Source organism: Sarcophilus harrisii, chromosome 2, assembly GCF_902635505.1.
Source record: "Sarcophilus harrisii chromosome 2, mSarHar1.11, whole genome shotgun sequence".
Classification (NCBI taxonomy): Eukaryota; Metazoa; Chordata; class Mammalia; order Dasyuromorphia; family Dasyuridae; genus Sarcophilus; species Sarcophilus harrisii.
Window position 1 is genome coordinate 196,666,704 of NC_045427.1, and position 22,000 is coordinate 196,688,703.

General features: G+C 42.4%; 2 protein-coding genes across 2 annotated transcripts in view; both read right to left on the reverse strand.

The window, feature by feature from the left end:
• Nucleotides 1-11,427, reverse strand: part of GALNT14 (polypeptide N-acetylgalactosaminyltransferase 14) — a 313,597-nt gene extending 302,170 nt beyond the window's left edge. Inside the window, exon 1 of the mRNA XM_031951227.1 lies at nt 10,951-11,427. Coding sequence (XP_031807087.1) covers nt 10,951-11,079 — 129 coding nt within the window. The 5' untranslated portion in view covers nt 11,080-11,427. The remainder of the gene's footprint in view (nt 1-10,950) is intronic.
• A 217-nt stretch (nt 11,428-11,644) lies between these two features.
• CAPN14 (calpain 14) overlaps nt 11,645-22,000 on the reverse strand; it is a 134,692-nt gene continuing 124,336 nt past the window's right edge. The window contains exons 21-22 of the mRNA XM_031949260.1: nt 17,532-17,760; nt 11,645-11,883 (exon numbers count right to left, since the gene is read on the reverse strand). Of these exons, the coding sequence (XP_031805120.1) occupies nt 11,645-11,883; nt 17,532-17,760 (468 nt within the window). The remainder of the gene's footprint in view (nt 11,884-17,531; nt 17,761-22,000) is intronic.

Here is a 22,000-nt window from a genome sequence, read left to right on the forward strand (position 1 = left end):
AAGGAATTTGCTTCCACTGTATCCCATTATACCTGCATGTTCACTGCTACAACTGATAGGGGCATAAAAATTGATTGAACTGGTCTCATTGTGGCTGGGGGAAAAAATGAATGATAGTAGTTTTCACAGAACAAGGGATGCTATATAAATCTGCACCTCAAACTAGCAGAAAAGGAAAATGGAGTCCTGGTTTTCCAGTTCTTAGTGAGGGCTAAGAGTTATCTTCTTTGGAGGAGGAGGGTATAAAGATGTGCAGAATATACCAGCTCCATAGATATTTTCCACTCTTCTAGTGCCTTGGAATGAGATGTAAATTGGGTTCTGAAAAGGGGGATCAATAGAAGGAAGGCAGCTCAGTGTGCATTTTTCCTCACCCCTTCAGCTCTGGAGTGGCAGGAGCACTAGAAAGAGCCTCTCCCTTCCCATGTTCCTTTGCAAGATTTCTTTAGTTATCCTGGCAAGACAGATGACATGAGGGGGATTTAATTATTTTTTAAAGTGCATAATCCTGTCTCTGTGAAATGGCACAGAGGAGTACAAGAAATCAGCAGCAACCAGAAGGAGGTAGGATCTGACTGCTTCCCATTTCTGACCCTGATACAATTTGGGAAAACAAGGATCAGGGCAGGTTTAGCATGTGTGAGCATCAGAGATGCCCAGAGTAAGTGAGCATCTCTATGAATCATCTCCTTTTCGAAGGAGCTTCCCATGCATTCAGAGCTGTCACTTCATCTCCGGTGATCAATGAGGCAAATCTCGCGGCAGATTAATGCTGACCTTGGGCAGCTTAGCTCTGTAAGAGAACATTGCTCCTTCCACTACCCCTCAGGACAGCGGCCATTCTGCCCCAACTTACCTCTTGGCCTTTGTAAACAAAACTTGTCATTGCCTCTGAAGCTGGAGAGAAGAGGAAGGAGGCTCAGGAAGGACTCCCTGGAAGACACCCAATATAAAATGTCTCTTTCTCTTTCCCCAATTAGGCTCCCAGTGTTCATTAAAGCCTTGTGATCTAAACAGCAGCTGCAAGCGGCAAAAACAGCCAAGTTCCAGAAGGTCACATCAGGTCACCCTTCAAAAATGCCATGGCAAGTCAATCTTAGGCATTTGTGGTGAATTCCCCATGGGAGCATGTTTCTCCATAACTCAAAGAGTTTCTTCTCACTAGAATCAAGATTGGAGGCCTCTCTGAGATGCATTTATTGTTTATTTTATCAAGTAATATTGGCAAAGTACTTTTATGAACACCCACTTCATAGTCACGTATCCATAGGAGATTTCATTCTGGAATCATTCAATAATATCTGTTATATGGTGCTCTGAGGTTTGAGAAGCCTTTGAACTAACAAAAATCCAAAGAGATCGGTATATTACCCATATACAGATGAAAAACTTGAGCCTGGGAGATGGTAACTGACGCACCCAGGCTCACACAAGCAGGCGGTGCCTGATGTAGGTCTCTCTCCAAGGTCTAAGTCCAACATGCTATAAGCACTGCAGCACTTCGCTGGCCAAGCATCTCACAAGCAGCCTCAACACACAGGAAGAGGGAAGTCACTTGTCTAAGGCCATAGGACAAGTCAAAGAGAGGGCAATGAAGGGAACGTGGGTCACCAAAATCTGTGAGAGTCTTACTGCAGCAAAGATAGTGCTAGGCTACCCTATGTGCTAGAGAAACAGTTCATGACCTCTGAGAAGAAGGATGGAAGGCTAAGAGACTCTAGGGCCAGTTAGGGAGCATGGTGGATAGAGCACCAAGAGGACCTGAAGCTAGATGACTGATATTCAAGTCTTTTATAGTGAGGATTACTTTGGTGTATGGGCTGGACTCTGTGGCCCTGTGGCCCTCCCTGAAAAACCCTGAAAAAATTCTGTAATTCTATGTAGTGGAAGTAAGAGGGGAAGACCAAGGGATGGCAGGAACGAGAATCACAAAAGCTCATGAATATCCCTAGCCCAGCAAGAATAGGCAACAACTAAGAAGTGGAGCTCATCAGGATAGTCTTTCCCAAACAGGTGGAAGCTATATACTATTATGTCTCCAGAATGAAAGGTACAAAAGATATGGTGGTGTCATGGGAACCCCCAGGTACTATGGAGGATAGACCATTGTCAAATTCTCACAGCTCTTATAAAAATTCAAAAGCCATGACACGGTGGCAAGACTATGCGCATGTAGGACCAAATTTTTTCCCCTGGATAAGCATAACCTATTAGACTCACCTAAAATAATCTTTTTGATAGATAGATGGAAAAAAGGTATTTAGACAATTAGACCCTGGGAATCAAATCAAATTGGTTGGATAGTTCCTGTCTCTTACACTTACTAGCTGTGTACCCTTGAACAAACTCCCAGTCTCAGTTTCTTCCTTTGAAAAAAAATGCAAACACCAGAATCATTGATTTAGAAGGGACTTCATATGCCATCTAGTGTAACCCCCTCATTTTATGGATGAGTAAACTGAGGTCCAGAAAGTTAAATGATTTGCTCAAAGTCATAAAAGTAATAAGAAAGGCAGTTTGGCAGCAGATAGAGAGCTGGCCCCAAATCCAGCAAAGTGTGACCTTGGGCATGCCATTTCTTAGTGCTTTAAGCAACTATCAGAACTGCCTAGATCAATGAAATCACAGGCCCAGTCCCTTTCCCCATAACTGCAATTAAGTGGCAGAGATGAGATCTTACATGGTCAGCAGTAAAACAATCCCCCTATACACCAGAGCACACCATGCACAAGGTCTTTGTGAGAATCAAACAAAATAATATATGTAAAGAGACTGTAAAACTTAAAACACTGTATAAATATCAACTAATCCTATTCTCTTCCTCATTATTATTGTTATTTTATAATACAATTTTTTTAATTAAGGGCAGCTAGGTGGTACAATAGATAGAGTCCTAGGCCCCATCTTTCTGAGTTCAAATCTAACTTGAGACACTTCCTAGATGTGTGAACCTGGGAAAGTCACTTAAACCTGGTTGCCTCTGGGGAGGGAGGGAGGGAGGGAAGGAAGGAAGGAAGGGAAGGAAGGGAAGGAAGGGAAGGGGGAAGGAAGGAAGGAAGGAAGGAAGGGAAGGAAGGAAGGAAGGAAGGAAGGAAGGAAGAAAGGAAGATGGGCTGAGGCTTGCGTTGATGCACTGAGATCCCAAGCATGTGAGGCTAAATAGTAATTGGACTATACTCTATTAATATACATGATTGGATAAAGAATGACCCCCGCCCACTCTCTGTGCAAGTCCTGATGTGTTGTATAGGAAATGACGATTTTGGTGGGTAGAGGCAGAGAGACAGGAAGAGAGGCTGGGAGAGATTGAGCCTGGGTTCCATGCTGGTAGCTGCTGGTCAGGCTAGCTTCTTGACTCAGCTGCACACATTGCTATCACCCATTCTCTTCCACCTCCGATCTTTCTTCACTGAGAATAAAGACTGACAATTTTCCCCTAACCCGAATTCCTGACTCTGGCTGATTTTAAAATATACGGTCTTCTCAGGAAGGAAAAAAGGAAAGAAGGAAAGGAAGAAGGAAAGGATGGAAAAAAGCTGGGAAAGGAAATGCAAATCACTACAGTATCTTCACCAAGAAAACCTCAAATGGGGTCATAAAGAGTTAGATGAGCCAGAGCAACAATAAACAACATCTCATGAATGGATCATAATACATGATTTTAAATCAAAAAATGGGAAAATCAAGAGATTTAGATATGAGACACCTTTGAGATCATCAAATCCAGCAGCTCTGCTCCTATTTTATAGATGAGAAGATTGTCATCTAGGAAAATGGAATAATTTTTTCTAGGTCACACAGGCAGTAAGTAACAAAGACAGAGTTTGAGTTCTGATGCTTCAAATTTAGAGTAATTTCGATGGTACTAAAGGTCAAGATTTGAACTCGGTTCTTTTCATTCCTGTTCCACTTGTAATGTCCATTCCATTCAATGCTACATTATTTCTGCCCTTTGGAAAGATGTCTCCTCACATTTAGGCCTCTAACCCACATTCACAACCTGGTGCCTTTTGCCTTTAGACTACAGGTCAAAATCTTCATTCCTCTACTATACATGACTAGTCAACCGGTTCATATGGAGTTCAAGATGGACTCACTTTCTATCAACCCTGTCCTCAGACAAAGAAAATTGCAAGACTCAAATCCAACTCGATTATTCTTTTCCTGCCCTCAAAGTGACTCCAAGGTTTTATTCTTGTGTTTATTTGCTTTTTTAGGATTTCCAAAAAGATGTGACCTACTTAACTGAAAGACCAGGAGGAAAAGAAAGGTGTTGTTTCAGATGCAAAGATCATATACAGAGTAGGCTAGGGGAACAAATTTAACAAACCATCAATCAAAAGTATTTATTAAACTCCCACTCTTTGCCAAGTATTGTGCCACATACTGGAAAAAATATAATTGAGACAAAGAAATCTAGATCTTTGAGCAAGCAGCAACTCAAAAGAGAATTCTGCAAAAAATTTTCAGGCTGGGACATTATCTATTTATCATATTCTTTTTACACACAATGAATTGTGCTAAATGTTGGGGAGAAAGATACAGACATGTGCCCACAAATGTTTAATAACCAGCTCTTTGGAAAAGAAACTTTACATAGGACACACTTAAGTTTAATGTTCATTATAAACATTTTCTCCATCACTTTCCTAAGCCTAGACAATCAACAAAACAAAAAAATAAGTGGAGATTTGTAGCATTTGCTGATTTCCATGAAGAAAATGCTCACACTGAAAATTTAACAACAGGTTCAGGTGTTCCTAAGAAGTAGCTCCAAAATATACCCCTGAATACAAAGAAGTGTAAACCCCAATTCCTGACCTTAGGGAAATTACTGTGGGCTTGGGAAGATAACATGGATTTGTGAAAAAGAAGTATTCTGTCACATAAAGGGGTACCAACCCAAATGAATAATCAACATAGCAAGTACAGTATTAAAAGAACTTAGAAGAAAAAGTCATTTTGACCTGGAATGTTCAGAAATCTTCCAGATCATAGAACTGAGATCATAAAATACCTTAGAGGTCATCTAGCCTAGAGCTTCTTAAACTTTTTGCATTCACAAACTCTTTTTACCCAAGAAGTTTTTACATGACCCCAGGTATATACAAATGAAACATTTACTGATAATAAATCATAAAGAAATTTATTTTAAAACAATTCTTTGGTATACACATAATTTTACCATTAATTAAAGAAGAAAGAAAATTTGTATGCTAACGAGATGGATGTGCTTGTTTATTTTTATATAAAGAATTGAATCTTAGTAGAATATTTGATTTTTTTTTTTTTTTACTGCTGCCCCACATTCAGTTACATGACCTCATATGGGGTCGAGATACAGTTTAAGAAGCTTTGATCTAGCCCAACCCCGTCAGTTTAATTTAACTCAACAAACATTTTTTTTTTTTAAACAGATGAGGGAACTGAAGTCCAGGGAGGCTAAATCATTTGCCTCAAATCACACAGGAATTAATTAGCAAGGTGAAGATTCAGAACCAGCTCCTCTAACTCCAAATTGTTTACTTTCTCCACTATAACACACATTTCCTTTAACAAAGGTGGCAAGGTGCCAAGGGATTGCAGGATTTAGAGCTGGGATGGATTTCAGCAAAAGTCTGATCCCCACACCTCTCTGGACAGGTGAGGATTTTAGCTGGTTCTTGAAAAGTGGGCAGGATCTTTCCGGGCAGAAAAGAGAAGGAAAGATAATTGGGTTATTTCTAAGAAAGGCACTCCAATCTTTCCACTCACTCATATCTGGAATTTAGAAATCACCCTTCCCCTTCATTCTCACTCATTCCCCATCTCCAGCTAGTGATTGAGTCTATAGCCCCTACATCCCATGCCTGGCTTCTATTCTTTAATCCAATCACCCCTTAAGACTTCCAGCTTCTGAATGGTGTCTGTCTACATTCTCTTCTCTCCAATTCCTCCTCCATGCAGCTTTAAACTGATCTTCCTAAAGCAGTGCTGCTCACTGAGTGATCCCTCACTCAAAAAGTTCAGTGGCTCTCTATTATCTCTAAGACAAAATTGAGATTTTTCCGTGGGCATTTCACCTAAATTTTGAATCATACCACATATCCCTTTCTCTGACTTCCTCATATTTAAGACAAAAAAAAAAACTTCTCGCTGTTTCCCATTTCCTGCCTCTATATCTTTGCCCACACCAGAGCCAGAGTAATGAGAGGAGGAAGTTTTTATTACACAGAGGGGTAGGTATTGATGCTACATAACTACTACTGTACCAGCTATCTTGAACTCTTTGAGACTCAGTTTACCAACAAAATAGGGATAAGAAAGGAGAGTGTATGGATTGCAGAAAAAAGAAGATATCTTACTAAATGCAATAATTGAATAATTGTGCTGCACGCATAGAGGGAATTTTTATAATAATATTGGCTACATATTTTAATAAAGCCTAAGTATATTTCCAAAGGCCTACAGCATTTTAGTCCAACCCTTTAAATTCCCATTGGCTTCTTAAAGAAAAAAAAATTTTCAATTATCCTCAAGGCTAAAATTCTTTTTACTTTTACTAAGTCCCAAAGTAAATTTAAGTTACTGAAAAAGATTTTTTTTTAAATTCATGTTTTTTTAAGTTACCCAAATTGAAAACAAATGATACAGAGTAGAAGACATAGGGAAGAAATAGAAAAATTCTCTGATTCTTTTTTTTTTTTTGTCCTACAGCACTTGTTCATCATTATGATACAGTTTACAGAAAATATCTTAAACCCTATTGTGTTCCCTCCTCAATTAGAAATCTGAGATTTGTTAAGTTGGAAAGGTGGGAAAACAAACTCCAAAAAAACCAATTCACAGCAAAAGCATACTTTCAACACCTTTACTGGGCCTTTATTTCTAGCACAATAAACAAATCGAATAAACTTTTTTTTAATTGCAAAGGCTGTTTATCCTTTGCACATCCCTTGGATTATAATGAGGAGAGGTTTTATATATACTCAGGTTCGAATAAACTTTTTTTTAATTGCAAAGGCTGTTTATCCTTAGCACATCACTTGGATTATGAATGAGGAAAGGTTTTATATATACTCAGGTTCTCTTTCTTCCCAAAGATTAGGTGACGAGAGCAGGCCCTTAACACTCCCAATGGACAGAGTAGGAGTCTCCTACCAAGAAGTATTCATAGTGGAAGCAGCTTAGAGTGGCTGAGAACCTTAGGAGAGAAAAGCTTGGCTTTGGAGACTGACCAAGCTCCCACCCACTGTACAAAGTTCACTATCCCAAAATCACAGACCTAGAGATGGAAGGAGACCTTCAAGGCCATATGCTCTGGTCTTTCTACACTAGACCCTCACGCATTCTTTCCCTAAGCAATCTTTTATATAAATTATCTCATCACTACCCTAAAGGCCCCTGAGTCCTCATCTGTCACATAAGAAAGTTAAATAATATAATTTCCAAGGGTCCCTTCTAGAGTTCTTATATGCCTTTGTGGATTACAGTAATGAGGGGCTGTGCTTTCACAGATAAACACAGTCCATGGGGGTAGAAGGGCAGTATTGAGAAAAGAGAAAGCTCCTCAGGTTTGTACAAATGCAAAGTAAGACTTTTCCCTGCAATTATGAATAGGCACTCAGTATGAAAGCCTGGAGTCCTGAATTCATTCAGAAATCTATACTATTTTTCTCTAATAAGCAAATTTTCCCATCTGAGGCATATAAGACTCCCATTGGTCAGGAAACAATCTCTGAATTTATATATAATACAAATTTTATATATATATATATATGTGTGTGTGTGTGTGTGTGTGTGTGTTTTATACATAAAATGTAATATTATATATGTAAAGTTTCTATACAATCCTAAATTATATATCTAAATAATGTACCTATAGCATTTCTCCTATCCTTTTCAATTCTTCCTATCCCATCAGACAATCTTAAGAACTTAGTCACACAACCTACTACCTGCAACCTAACAGCCTCTCACAGTTTTAAGTCTTTCTCCCAGGAAGCACCAATAATCATTCTTCTCTTTCCTTTAAGATCGTAAGGTCTCTCTTGGCTTCCCTGGGACAATATGGGAGGAACAACAGACTTACCTTTATTCTTCCATCAACGTTCCCCCACATTCCTCTCTCCTACTAACAATTCACAGCTTCAGAATAACATACGTTTTAAGTTGGAAGTGACTATTTAGTCCAAATCTCCCCCCCCCCAACCTTTTTAAAAAAGAGAAAACTGAAATGGAGAGAGGGAAACAATTTTTTGCTAAGTCACAGAGTAAGACCAATTATTGACCATTATTAAAAACAGCTGGCTGAATTAGGAACCAGAACCAGGCCAGAAAAATTTTGAGAATGAGATCAGGGGAAGGTGGGACTAAATCACTGCTGTGAAAGTCCTCTCTCAAAGGAGGCACTTAAGCTGCCATTAGGGTCTGAGAGTGACTAGGCTGAGCATTTAATGTTAGGAAAGTCCTGAGCCTTAAACACCTTCCTGTACCTGTCATTATTATAAACAGCTGCATACTCCCATGCCCTTCTCTCCAGGAAGGAATTGGAAAAGGACAAACGAGTGGATGGAATCAGAATGTTTCAGAAATTCTGATTAACAAGGTTATCACTTTAATATCATGACAGCTGTACCAGTGGCATTTTTTTGAGTAACCTAACTGAACAAACCAGTTTTTGTGAATTCCATTGCTCTGGTTCCATTAAAAGTGCCACAGTTGCACATATATGCATAAATACAAGCAGTCACTTCTCAGGCAGACACTCACAAAGATTCACATGACACAGCCATGGAGTCTTAAGAGCTGGATCAAAGGTCATTCAGTCCAGCCTCCTCATTTAAGAAAGGAAACAGGCCTTGAATGAATGATTTGTCCAAGGTCAGTCATTCACACATAAGAGGAAGGGAAATGAGAAATACAAAAAGGAGAGAATTTAATAAGATGCACGAAAAATTTTTAAAAGACAGGAACACTATAGAAGATGTCAAAATGGGTAGTCAAAAAAGCAGGATAAAGCAGATATGAGGAAAAGAGAGGAAAATCCCTTTAATTGGGAGGTGATCTGAAGAGACAGAAAGAAAAGGAGAAAAGAATGAGGTATAAGAGAAAGAAAGAACAGCAAAAAAGAAAGAAAACACAAGAAAACATGAGAGTGGTCAAAATAAATTTAAAAGGGAAAGAGAAGAGACAGAAAGAAGGAAGGGGAGGCGGAAGAAGAGAGCAAGAGAAAGGAAAGGAAGAAAAATAAAGAGGAGGATGAGAGGAAAAGAAAGGAAGAAAGAAAAGAAAGAGGAGAAGGAAGAGAAAGAGGAGGGGGAAGAGAGCAAAGGAAAGGAAGAAAGAGAAAGGGAAGGAAGAGGAGGACAGCAGAGGAAAGGAAGAAAAGAGGAGTTGGAAAGGAAGAAAGAAGAGAAAGAGGAGAAAGGGGATTAGGTAGAAAAGGAGGAGGAAGAGAGCAATGGAAAGAAAAAAGAGAAAGGAGGAGGAGGATGGAGAGAAGAGCAAAGGAAAGGAAGAAAGAGGAAGAGGAGAAGGAGGGAGAAAAACAAATGAAAGGAAAAAGACGAGAAGGAGGGAAGAAAGTGAGAGAGGAAAAGAGGAAAAAGAGGAAGAGGAGGGGGGGAGAAGAGACCCAGGTGTTGTTAAACAGGAAAAATAAGGTGGGGATGGAGGGTACTCCTTACATGTAAGCTTAAGGTAATGAGGTACAAAGCTAACCAGAGAAAGTTCAGGTCCCTGCAGGCATCATTAACTACATTACAAGGAGCAGGAGAACAACCTGGGGAAAAGGAGTAAAACTCTACTGATTTATGCGTAGCAACAGCATCTACGTGATAAAAAATTATCCCGTGGAGAAAGAAGAGTGGAGGGGGATGGAGCTGGGGTTGAATTTTGGATTCGAGAGGTAGCAGTCAACTCTCTAGGCTCAGATCCTTTCTCCATGTGTTTCTCCTGCCTGCCTTATTAGATTGAAAGTTCCATGAATGAGACTGTTGTGTGTACACACACACACACGCACACACACACACGCACACACACACACACACGTTTGGTTATTATCTCCCCAAAGCAGGTAGTTTAAAATGAGGTGCCGGCTGGCCCGAACATTCCCTGCCCAAAGGAAATCCTGCTTACCCTGCAGCCCCTTCTGAGAAACGGCCAAGTGCCTGGGAGGAAGCAGGACTGTGATTCGGTAGCCTGGAGGGGAGTGCGGGGAGGGGGAGAACCTAGCACCTAGTTCCTGCCAGGTGACCCTTGGGTCCCTGACTTCAGGCGGAAAAGCCACCTGCGCTGAGATTTGCCCCACTCGCTGACTAGACGAGCCAATCTCTTTTCGCAGTTGCTGTTTTGTAGAGTACGGAGCAGGCTCGCATCTTCCACTCCCGAGTCTAGCAGCTGCAGGGGTCCTGAAGCAGATTTTAGAGAGGGAGTGACAAAGCAGAGGAAAAGGAGACCAGAGCAGCAATCACGGCAGGGGTTCCGCCGCCTGCCGCGCTCAGCCCCCGATCCGGTCATCTTCCAGGCTCGGATTCGGGGAGAGCCTCCTGAAGCCTCCTCCCCGGGGCAGTTTAACCGGCGGCGAGGACTGAAGCTGAGGTTAGGCGGCCCAGTTAGTCAGGACGGGGCCGCGCCCCGCCCGTCCCGGGCCGGCTTTCCCGGGCGGCCCTCGCGCCCTTCTTTCTCGACGCCCCGGGCCGGGTCAGGCCCGGCAGGGCGGGGGGAGGCGCGGCTGCAGAAGTTGGGACCACACTTTGCTCGACGCTCGCGTGCACATCCCACACACACACACACACACACACACGTTAGCAGATTCCTTTGGGCTATTTAAAATCCGGAGCCTTTAACAGTTGCAGCCGCGTCCGCAACTTTGCCGAGCAGCTCGGCCCCCCCAGCCCGCATGGCAAGCCCCCGCCACTGGCGCCCGCGCCCGCGGCCGCTCCCGACCCGACCCCCGCGGCTGCTCACCTCGGGGGTCTGCCCCTCGGGGCCGGGGGCTACTTCCAACTTCCTCTGCACTCCCCATAGCAGCAGCAGCGCCGCGATCCAGAGCACCCCGAAGAGAGTGAGCGCCAGGCGGCGGTTGAGCCTCCTCATGATGCCGCCCAGCTTCCCCGCCGGAGGGTGCCCCCGGGCGGCCGGGGGGAGCGGCTTCGGCCAGGAGGCGTCCGGCGCTCTGAGGTGCGGCTCTCTGCCCGGGGCGCTCCAGGACACGCGCCGGGGGCCGGGGCGGGAGGGCTGCGCGCTGGGAAGCGAAGAGCCCCGGGAGCTGGGGCCGCAGCTGCTGGAGACGCCGCTCCCGCCGCCTCTGCCTGCTCAGCTGCCGCCGCCGCCGCCGCTGCTCCTGCCGCGGGAGAGGGAAACTGACGCGAGCTGCAGAGAGGGAGCGATCGCAGCCAGAGCCTGACTCCCCAGGAGGAGGAGGGGGGAGGAGGGAGGGGAGGAGGGAGGGACAGAGTGACCCCCAGGGAGAGAGGGAGGGACGCAGGGAGCGGGGGCGCTACCGCCGCCCGCCGGACCGGTTTTGGACTGCGCTGTTTTAATTGTCACTACTGCCATCCCCCCCCCCCCCCCGCCCCCCAGCCCGGCCAGACGAGAGTCCTCCCAGTTAAGTCTTATTTTTGGTGAGAGTTGGGGGTAGAGTGGGGGCGTGGAGCACCCCCTAGCGCCCACCAGCCCCTGCTGCATCCGCCCGTTGGAAAAACCCACTCGGGTCAGAAGGGAGAGACGCTCGGGGAGGAGGCTTCGGCTTCCCGGGAGAAGCGCCCCTGGTGGTGCCCCGGGGCACTTCCAGCACGCGCCTGAATCCCGGAGCTCGGGGGCCAACTTTGGAGGCCCCCTGGAAGTGAGATCCGCGCCTCTTCCTGGGTCCTTTCTCAGACACGCAACCGTTCCCCCTTCCTGTCCGCAGGTGCAATAAAACCTTTCTACACAGGAGCTGGGGTTTGTGTAATTAACAACCACCACCACCACCCTGAAACATTGTATCGCTCAAGTTCCTTCCCCACAAGGGTCGCTTCACGTTTTAGGATTTCTCTTCCTTTTTTTCCAAGACCGGGGTCTCAGGCACAGCAATCCAGCTCCACCTGCTGACTTTTCTTCGAGTTCATAGAATGTGGCCCTGGGGCAAAGAAATGTGTCCAGCCGTCCAACAGCTCTCCGCCAGAAAATCATTAGCGGGGCTCATCCCACTTCCGTTTCCATGTGGGATAGGAAACAGATAGAAGATGCTCTCTTAATTGCCTAGTCTAATGACCTTTTCTTAATCCTCATCCTCCTTGACCTTTCAGCAGCTTTTTCACTGTTAACTTCCCTCTTCTCTCCGGGACTTTCCGATACTGCTCTCACTTAGTTTTCTTAAATGGCTGGTGGTTTCTTGTAATGATAAAAACAACAATAATTAACATTTATGTAGTTCTTTTACATTTGCAAAGCACTTTACACGTATTATCTTTTTGATCCACCTTACAATTGTGTCGTAGACACTATTATATCCCCACTTAATTGCAGGTGAAACTGAGTCTGAGAGATAATGATTTGCATAAAGTTAAACTAAGGTCCTTGAATCCATTAGATATCCTTCCCACATTTAAAGGGAAGTCCTCATCTCTTTTCTCTATTGTTTCACTGGATGATTTAGTCAGTCCTCATAAGCTTAATTATCCTCACTATGTTGATTTTCTATTTCTAGCTCTAGTCTCTCTCCTGAGTTCCAGTCCAATATCACCTACTTACTCTTGGACATTTCAATCTGGTTGGTCCAGAGGCATCTTAAATTCCACATATCCAAAACATAACTTCTTAACTTTTCCCAAAAAACTATCTTCTGAACTTCCCTCTTCCTGTCTGGGTCACAACACTGTCACCCAGAATCACAACCTCTGGGTCATCCTGGACTCCCCCCACCTCCAATTTACCTCGAGTATCCAACCAGTTTTCTGTCTTCATAACAACTCTACCCACCCTAATACAGATTCATTATCTATCACCATTTTAATAGCCTTCTAATTGGCCTCCCTGCTTCAAGTTTATCCTCTCTCCAAACCATCCTTCTCATAATCACCAAAATGATTTTCCTAAAGGGCAGGAGTTTGATTGTGTCACCACCAACAGGACCACCACTTCCATTCAAAAACTTCCCTTATCTAGAACTTCCTGGGTTATGTGACCATTCCTCTGTTGGACATACCTTGTCTGTCCTTCCTTTCTAATCTTTATACTTCACTTCTCTATATACTTTGTGGTCCAGCAATAGCATTCTATTTATTCTTTCTCATATCTTATATCTACATTTGCTCTATCCTCTACATTTTGGGATGTACTCTCCCTTTACCTCTGCCCCTCAGCTTCCCTGATTTCCATAGACTCAGTTCAAAATTTGGTGGGGTAGTCTATAAATTCAGCAACCAGGGAGACTGAGGCTAGTAGATCTCTTGACCTCTAGACTTCTGATTTGCTTAAACACTGAGTTCTGCATTAATAGGGCAGCTATGTAGCACAGTGGATGGTGTTCTGGACCTAAAATCAGGAAGATCTGAGTTCAAATCTGCCCTGGACAAGTCACTTAACCCTGTTTCCTCAGTTTCATCAACTATAAAATGAATTGGAGGATGATATAACAAAGCACTCCAGTATCTTGCCAAGAAAATCTCCAAAGGGCATCAGACACAACTAGAAAAAGAAACAAAAAACCTGCCTAAGTATGAAAAAACTGAAGAAAAAAAATCTCACTTGAATCAGGAAGGAGAGCGAGCCTCCCTCTCCCCAGAGATAGTTCTAGTTCCTATCTACCCTAGGAGCTCCCCAGGTGGGGTCCCAGACACATCTAACATGAGCCAACTTTGACTCCAGAAACATGGATGGTATCCCTAAAGTGAAATCCCTTCCTCCTTCTCCTTGAGGGAAGGTGAAAAAAACAGATCAGGTCAATCCTCTTCAAAATATCAGTCGTAATATCAGGCTCAGGAATAGCCACTGTATTTCCAGTATGGGAAAAAAGGGGAAGATCTAGTCTTAAAAAAGAGAGCTCAAATGCTGCCTTTGACAGGAGGCCCTTCCTGGTCAATTCTGTTTCCCAAGCAGAACTATTGTGTTCCACCCCCCCCCACCAAGTTACCTTCCATTTACTTTGTATGTATCTTATATGTGACTATTTCTATTTAATATCTCTTCCATGAGAAGAATAATTTCTTTGAGATAAGACACTGTTTTGGATTTTTTTTTCTTTTCTCTATATCTATCTCTCTATCTATCTATCTATATCTATATCTATATCTATATATTATTCTCTATATCCCCTCTATATTAGCACAGTGCTTGGTAAATATAAGTGCTTAAAAATACTTGTGGATTGGTTGACTCTGATCTGCAAAGGGGTCTGATTATCCTTTCCATTCAAATGATTTCTGTGAAAGTAATAGCAAAATTCCCCAATTTTAAACCAGATTATATTATTTTATGCCGCTCTCTCAAACCTCTTAGGTTAAATTGTTCTTAAGGCATTTGGGGAAAAAGGAAATAGGGAATTAAATAGCATCTACAATGTGCCAAAGACTGCTAAGAACTTTTTGCAATTATTATCTCATTTGATCCTCATAGCAACCTTGAGAAGTAGGCTCTATTATTATCCCTATTTTATAATTAAGGAAAGTGAGGCTAGGTGACTTGCCCAATGTCACATGACTAGTTAAGTGCCTGAGGCTACATTTGAACTTAAGTCTTGCTAGCTCCAAGTTCAATGCTCTATCTGATGCACCACCAACTGCCTTATTTGGGGACAAAGCTGACAAAGACCTTGGACCTGATTGGAAAGAATGGCCTTCCAAAGGCACAGAAAAGCAATTTTTCTTTTGCCTCAGGCTCTCATGCACCTGAAAGGTTAAACATCTAGTATGTGAAGCACCTTGGCATAATGAGGGAAGCTTTGGACCTAGTGCCAGGAATCCTAGGCTCCTGTCCCAGTATTGCTATTGAAGAGCTGTGTGACCTTAAGCAATAACGTAAACTCTCTGGGCCTTGGGATTTTAAAGCCTCCAGCTCTGTTCCAATCTTAGAGCAAGTTGCTAGACTGGAAGCTCTAAATAAAAATCTTCCTTGTCTAATAGCCAAAGATGGTTTGAACCAGGAGTCCAAGAAGCTGGGAGTAGTTTAGAGAACCTGCAGTCAGTCACCCTATTCAAAGACCATAAAGTCATAGTTTTAACTAGAAGGAATTTTAGAGGCAATCTCGTCCAAGCCCAGGCTGTCCAACATCACATAGATAAAACCCAGTTCTTGACTGAATCCATCAAGAGCAACCTTCATTGCTTCTGATTTGTCCAGAAGATTATGAGAAAAATACAGGGTCAGTTAGGAGTGAAAGTGGAAATGAGTTTAAATCCCACTTTAGATATTTACTAGTTGTATGACCTTGGGGTAAGACATTTAACCTGAATGCCATTCCCCCCCCCCAATAAAAAGGATCTTAGATCAGGTCTGTCCCATATTCATCACAGTCCAGGAGAAGGGCTAAGCCACAAAGGAAGGAAGGAGAAGTATTTGCCTTTATTAATGGGTTTTTCTCTGTGTTCTCTCAGTGGTATCCCCCATTCAGGTGGCCCCATTCCTCCTCTGTACTGCCAAGTACTTTATAGTTTGATAGACCAAATACAATACCCCCTCTACCACCCTCACCCCTGGGGACCATCTGACTGAAATGCAGTCAACCCTTAGAGCTGCAGAGTGGCAGTGTAACACAGTCAGCTGCACAATGTTTTATGATGAGCCTTCTTGCTAACAGATGGCAGACAGTTATACAACACCACCAACAAGCTTTTTTAGATGGTACAACTCACAAGACTGCATATTGAGGTGGTTGGGATGTGTCATTCTGGCTGGTTGACAGCTGGGAGAAGCAAACCACCGTGGGGAGAGGGGTGGATCAGGGAGAAGACAAGCCGAGGGGAGGGATGGAGCAAGGGCTCCATCTTCGGGGGGCCTGGCTTCTGATCTGATTCACTCTGTCCTTCGCCAAAGCAGAGATTTCTTTAGCTGCCTGAAACCCCCAAAGGAAAGTAGTGACACTCGAGTATAATCACCACATCTTGCAAAATGGATTTTTATGTAATTGTATCAATCTAGCAGCTTCTGGGATAGTGTTGGGAACACCGGTTCTGGAGTCAGAGCTGAAAGAGATCCCATGACGGGTTGCAGATGAGGAAACTGAGGTCAAGGGAAGCAAAGTGCTTTGCCCAGGACCATCCGATAGAAACTGGAAGTGGATTTTTTTAAGCCAGATCCTATAACACACAAAGCTATCGACCTCTCCACAGTAGCACCATACCTCTCAGAGGTTTGCTTAGTTGTTTTTCAGTCACATCCAATTCTTTGTGACACCATTTGGAGTATTCTTGGCAAAGGTACTGGAGTGCCTTCTCTAGCTCGTTTTCCAGATGGGGAAACTGAGGTAAACAGGGACTTGTAAGTGTCTGAGGTTGGGTTTCAAGTCTGGTACTCGGTGCACTATGGCGCCACCTAGCTGCCCTATCTCTCTGATACTTACCTGTGTGCACCTGGGCAAGACTTCTCAGACTTCAGTTTTCTCATCTTTAACATTAAGGGATGGGACAAAATTAACCTCTAAGATCCTTGCCATCTCTAGTTCTAACATATTATGATCTTGCATTAGAATGGGAACAAAGTATAGGAAGTGGAGAAGGGAGAAAGGCTTCAGAATCACAGGCCAGGTTGGTAAACAGCCTGGTGGGTACCCTCTCCCCCTCTCAGGATTTAGCCTAAACATCTTAGTCAGATGCTTAGGACCTTCGACAGATCCCAGTTGTTCCTTGAAGAGTACAAGCCATCACTGGGATGATCAGAGTTAAATCTGTTCATCCAGGCCAGTTTGGACTGGAGCAGCTTCCAGGGAGTGATTCAGTTAGATGGAAGCTGGAGCGGGTGAGTAACTGTGGAAAGACCGTCCGGGGCAGGCACCCTCACACCAGCCCTCCGCCTTGTTACCCTCTCCCTGGCTTGGAACTTTCCAAGCCTCTCATTGGCAAGCTCTAAGCGAGTTGCTCTCTCCGAGCAGTCGGAGACATTTAGGAGCACATTGGGGATTGGAGCAGATGTGACTCATTCATGTTAGTATAAAACTATAGAATTGCGTCCATTAAAGCCAGTGAAAGCTGTGTAAAGCAACATATGGAGTGAATGTGTGCTGAGGCTGTCAGAAAGCTGGGAAGTCCGATACATATGTCAGATAGTGAATTTTCGACACCACGCTTTTAAAAATTTTTCTTTGAGTTGTGCCCTTGTTACTCATGCTCATTTACAGTTTCCTGCAGGGCCTTTAGCTTTTGTTCCTTTCTAACCAGATTTCCCTGTGTTTTTCTTTTCTTTGACCACTGCATGACTCCGGGCAGTATGTGTGTGTGTGCCTCTGTGTGTGTGTGTCCTTCTATCTGTACTTATTGGGTCTGCCACAAATAGAGAAGTGGCCTTTGTGCCAAAATAATGAAATTTTATTAACTGTGGTATAAAAAGTCGACGTTCCTTCCTCCTCTCCATACCGTCCCTCTCCCCACTTGTAGGCTTAAAGGAGAAGCCATCAGTGATGGCAGCAGAGTAGTACAGAGTAAAGGCCCAGAGATAAACCACCGCTGGCTGGCCAGCCAGCCGCAGACAGGACTTTCTTGAAGTCAGAGGGGTAACAGCGAGACTCAAAGGCTTCCTTTCTTTGTTCCATGATAGTTTCAGCAGAAGAGGATTTGGGCCGCTGTCATAGGTGGCTTGCTCTGACTGGATCCCAGCGTTTTAAATAATATATTAGCATAGCACCTAGAGACACTATGATTCAGTAGAAATATGGGTCTTAGGAGGGAGAGAAGGTGGAATCAAATCTTATCCTTGATGCTTTGTGACCTGTGTCCCCTTCAACGAGGCTCTTAACCTTTTTTGATCTCAGCTTCCTCTGGTGTAAAATGAGGGGATTTCCTTGAATGACCTGTGAGGTCCCTTACGGTCTTGTCTATGGACCTTTGCTATGATTCTGATCTTTCCTTAGTACTTATTATGTAGTGTGTCAAACCCACATCAGAACCAGTTTTCCTCCTGTAAACTTTTTATTGTTGTTTTTTTTTATTTTTAGTAATGGCTTTTAATTTTCAAAATATATTCAAAGATAGTGTTTAACATTCACCTTTGCAAAACCCTATGTTCCAAGTTTTTCTCCGTCCCTTCCCCCATCCCTCTCCCCTAGACAGAAAGCAATCCAATATATTTTAAGCATGTATTTCTTCTATATATATTTCCACATTTATCATGCTGCACAAGAAAAATCAGATCAAAAGGGAAAAAATAAGAAAGAAAAAAATCAAGCAAACAACAGCAAAAAAAGGTACTACGCAGTGATCCACAAAAAGTCCCAATAGTCCTTTTTTTGGGTGAAGATGACTTTCTCCATCACAAGTACATGGGAATGGGCCTGAATCATCTCATTGTTGAAAAAAGCCACATTCAGCAAAATTGATCATTGCATAATCTTGTTGTACAATGGTTCTTCTCACTTCACTTACATAAGTCTCACCAGGCCTTTCTAAAACCATCCTGCTGATTGTTTCTTATAGAACAATAATATTCTATAACTTTCATATACCATAACTTACTCAGCCATTCCCAAGCTGATGGTCATCCACTTAGTTTCCAATTTCTTGCCACAACAAAAATGGCTGCTGCAAACATTTTTGCACATGTGGATCCTTTTCCCTTTTTTGTTATCTTTTTGGGGTACAGACCAATAAAGACACCGCTGGATCAAAGAGTATGAACAGTTTGAATGCCCTTTGGACATGGTTCCATATTGCTCTCCAGAATGGTTGAATCAGTTCACAACTCCGCCAACAATGAATCAATGACTCAGTTTTCCCACATCTTTTCCTGCCATTTTAGCCAATCTGAGAGGTGTATCTACTGTATCCTTTTTAAAGATAAAGTTTTAATAGGGGGAAGAAAGGTTAAGGCATTTTCATAAATAACATTAAAATTTCCCCTTATTCACATGCAACTTGGTGACACAGTGTTTAGAATGCTGCTCCTGGAATCAGGACAATATGTGTTCAAATCTGATGTCATACACTTACTAACTGTGTGACCTTGGGTGAAGTCACTTAATTCTGTTTGCCTCAGTTTCCTCATCTGTAAAATGTGCTAGAGAAGAAAATGGCAAACTATCCCAGTATCTCCGCCAAGAAAATCACAGTTGGGGCAAGGAATGACCAGAAAATGATAGGAAAAACCCATATGCAGCCCTAGTGATGATGCTGTAGTCAAAGGGGAAAAAAAAGTATTTTCTACTTGCACAGTATAATTTCTTATTGGAAATGAGTTAGGGAAGGGCAATTTCCAAAGCTATGTTTACAAAGATGACTAAGTTATTATCTAGGCATGAAGCATGATACAGTTGAAAAAAACTTTTGCTTTGCAGTTCAGGTGACCTCAGTTTAAATTCTGCCACCTTTAAACTCTACTACCTGGGTGACTTTGTGTACATTTGTCTTCTCTTTAGCATAATTTTCTTATCTGATAAATGAGGAAGATTGAGTAGATGGCTCCAGAAGTCCCTTCAGCTCTGGGTATATGCTCATAATTCTCCAACTATCAACTTTCTCATTAGAATGTGGAATCCAGAACTGGATCCTTGGAGTCACCTCAATTCATTGAATATTTCTTGGGAAGCTACTATGTGCTTTATGATATAGTAGGTCTTTTAAAAATTAATAAAACACATAAATAAAACAAATAAATAAAAAATCAGGAGGAACTGACTTCAAATCTGGCATCAAAAACTTAACCATACTTCTCTCCCTTAACCATACTTCTCTTGTACTTGTCTAATTCTTACCTATCTCTGACCATCTAGCTCATATGAATTCTAGGGGCCTATACAGAGACTTGGAAAGGACCTCAGAAGCCACTTGTCCACCCCTCTTTTTTCCAGATGAATCTGCCAAGGCTAAGTGTTGAAGTCCCTAGAGACACAGAGGTCATAAATTTTGGCAGTAGGATTTGAACTTGGTGTCACTGACCATTCTATTATAGCACATTGCTGCCTCCATTAAGTCTTTCCTGATGTTTCTCAACTCTTAAGTAATTTTCAACTTCTCTGAAATAAGATAGAACTTTGTAATTTCAGTCTATCATATATATTTTTATTAAAGCTTTTTATTTTTGAAATATATGCATAAATAATTTTTAATATTCACCCTTGCAAAACTTTGTGTTCCAAGTTTTTCTTTCTCTCTTCCCCCCATCCCTTTCTGTAGACAGCAAATAATCCAATATATGTTAAATATGTGCAATTCTTCTATACATACTTCCACAATTATTTTGATGCGCAAGAAAAATCAGATTCAAAAGGAAAAAAAAATTAGAAAACAAAATGCAAGCAAACAACACCAGAAAAGGTGAAAATACTGTGATGTGATCCACATTCAGGCCCCTTGGTCCTCTTGCTGGGGGTGCAGATGGTTCTCCATCACAAGATCACAAGATCACTGGCCTCCATCACCTTGTTGTTGAAAAAAGCCACACCCATAACAGTTGGTCACCGTGTAATCTTGCTGTGTACAGCAATCTCTTGGTTCTACTCACTTCATGTAGCATCATATATCAGGTATATTCACCCACGTCCTATCACCCCTCCTAGATGGTAAGCACCATGATGACCTCAGAGATGCTTTAATCTTCTTTGTTATATCATAGCAACTAGCATGGTGCCTTACACACAACGTGAACTCACTATCTATTGACTGAATAAGCAATATAGTGATTTAATTTCCAAATATGCAGATTAATCTTGCATTTTTTTTCTGTTAGTAGCACAGTAGCTGGAGTGGTGGGTTCCAACCTTAGACATTTACTAGTTATATGATCCTAGCAAGTCACTGAATCTCTTCCTCAGTTTCCCCCAATGCAAAATGAGTATAATAATAGCACATACATCTGAAGGTTATTGTAGGGGTCAAGGACATATCTGTAAAGCGTTTAGCACAATGTCTGGCTCCTTGTTGTTATTGTTCAGTTGTTCAGTGATCTCCAATTCTTCAGCATCCTTTGGACCATATTATTCCAATGCTGGCTATGTACTATATTACTAAATGTACTAGAGTGGTTTGTCATTTCCTTCTTCAGTTGATTAAAGCAAACAGAGGTTAGCTTGCCCAGAGTCACATAGTTAGTAGATATTTGAGGTTGCATTTGAACTCAGATCTTCCTGACTCCAAACCCAGTGTTCTAGCCAGCAACGTCCAACCTGGAACATAGTAGGTTTTAAATAAATGCTTATTTCTTTCCCTTCTCTCTCTCTCTGGGAAAGCATTTTGGGGGGTAGATAGAGCTCCATACTTATGATTCCATAGGCATATGGAAACTATCCCCACTCAATGCTGATGATCAGTTCACCTTTAATAGATGGAATGATCAGAAATCTAACAAATTAAGTGGCTTGCACTGGTTCACACATGTTGCATATGCTTGAATTCAGGTCTTCCTTCCTATCCATTCAGCTACTGTACATCTCTGAATATGATTATGGCAGGTAAAGAAGATGCCTAAATATGAAATGGTTAGACTTACAAAAGGAACATCTGGTCAATAACCCCTTGCCTCTCTCACTTTTTTTTCTTTTCCAAAGTACAAGGCAAATATTAATTAAATAGATTATTTGAAAAGTATTTGTAGAATTTGAAATGCACTGTGCTGAATCACTGGATGATGTAAATGCTATTCCACTATGGGCAGAAATTATTTTATTTTTATGTACAAAATCCTTTTCCATTATGATTTTTTACCCCACTCTCAAACCTTTATTTTGGTCATCTCTATTTCTCCTTTTGTGGCACCCTTTTTTTTCTGAAGACCAGCAAAAGTAGCATTTCTCTTGTGTTCAGAAGAGCCAAATCTCATTCTCCGGCCTATTCTGAAGAAGGTGGTTTTTAACAGTAATGGGAAGAAGCCTGATGAACAGTCCAAGCACAAATCC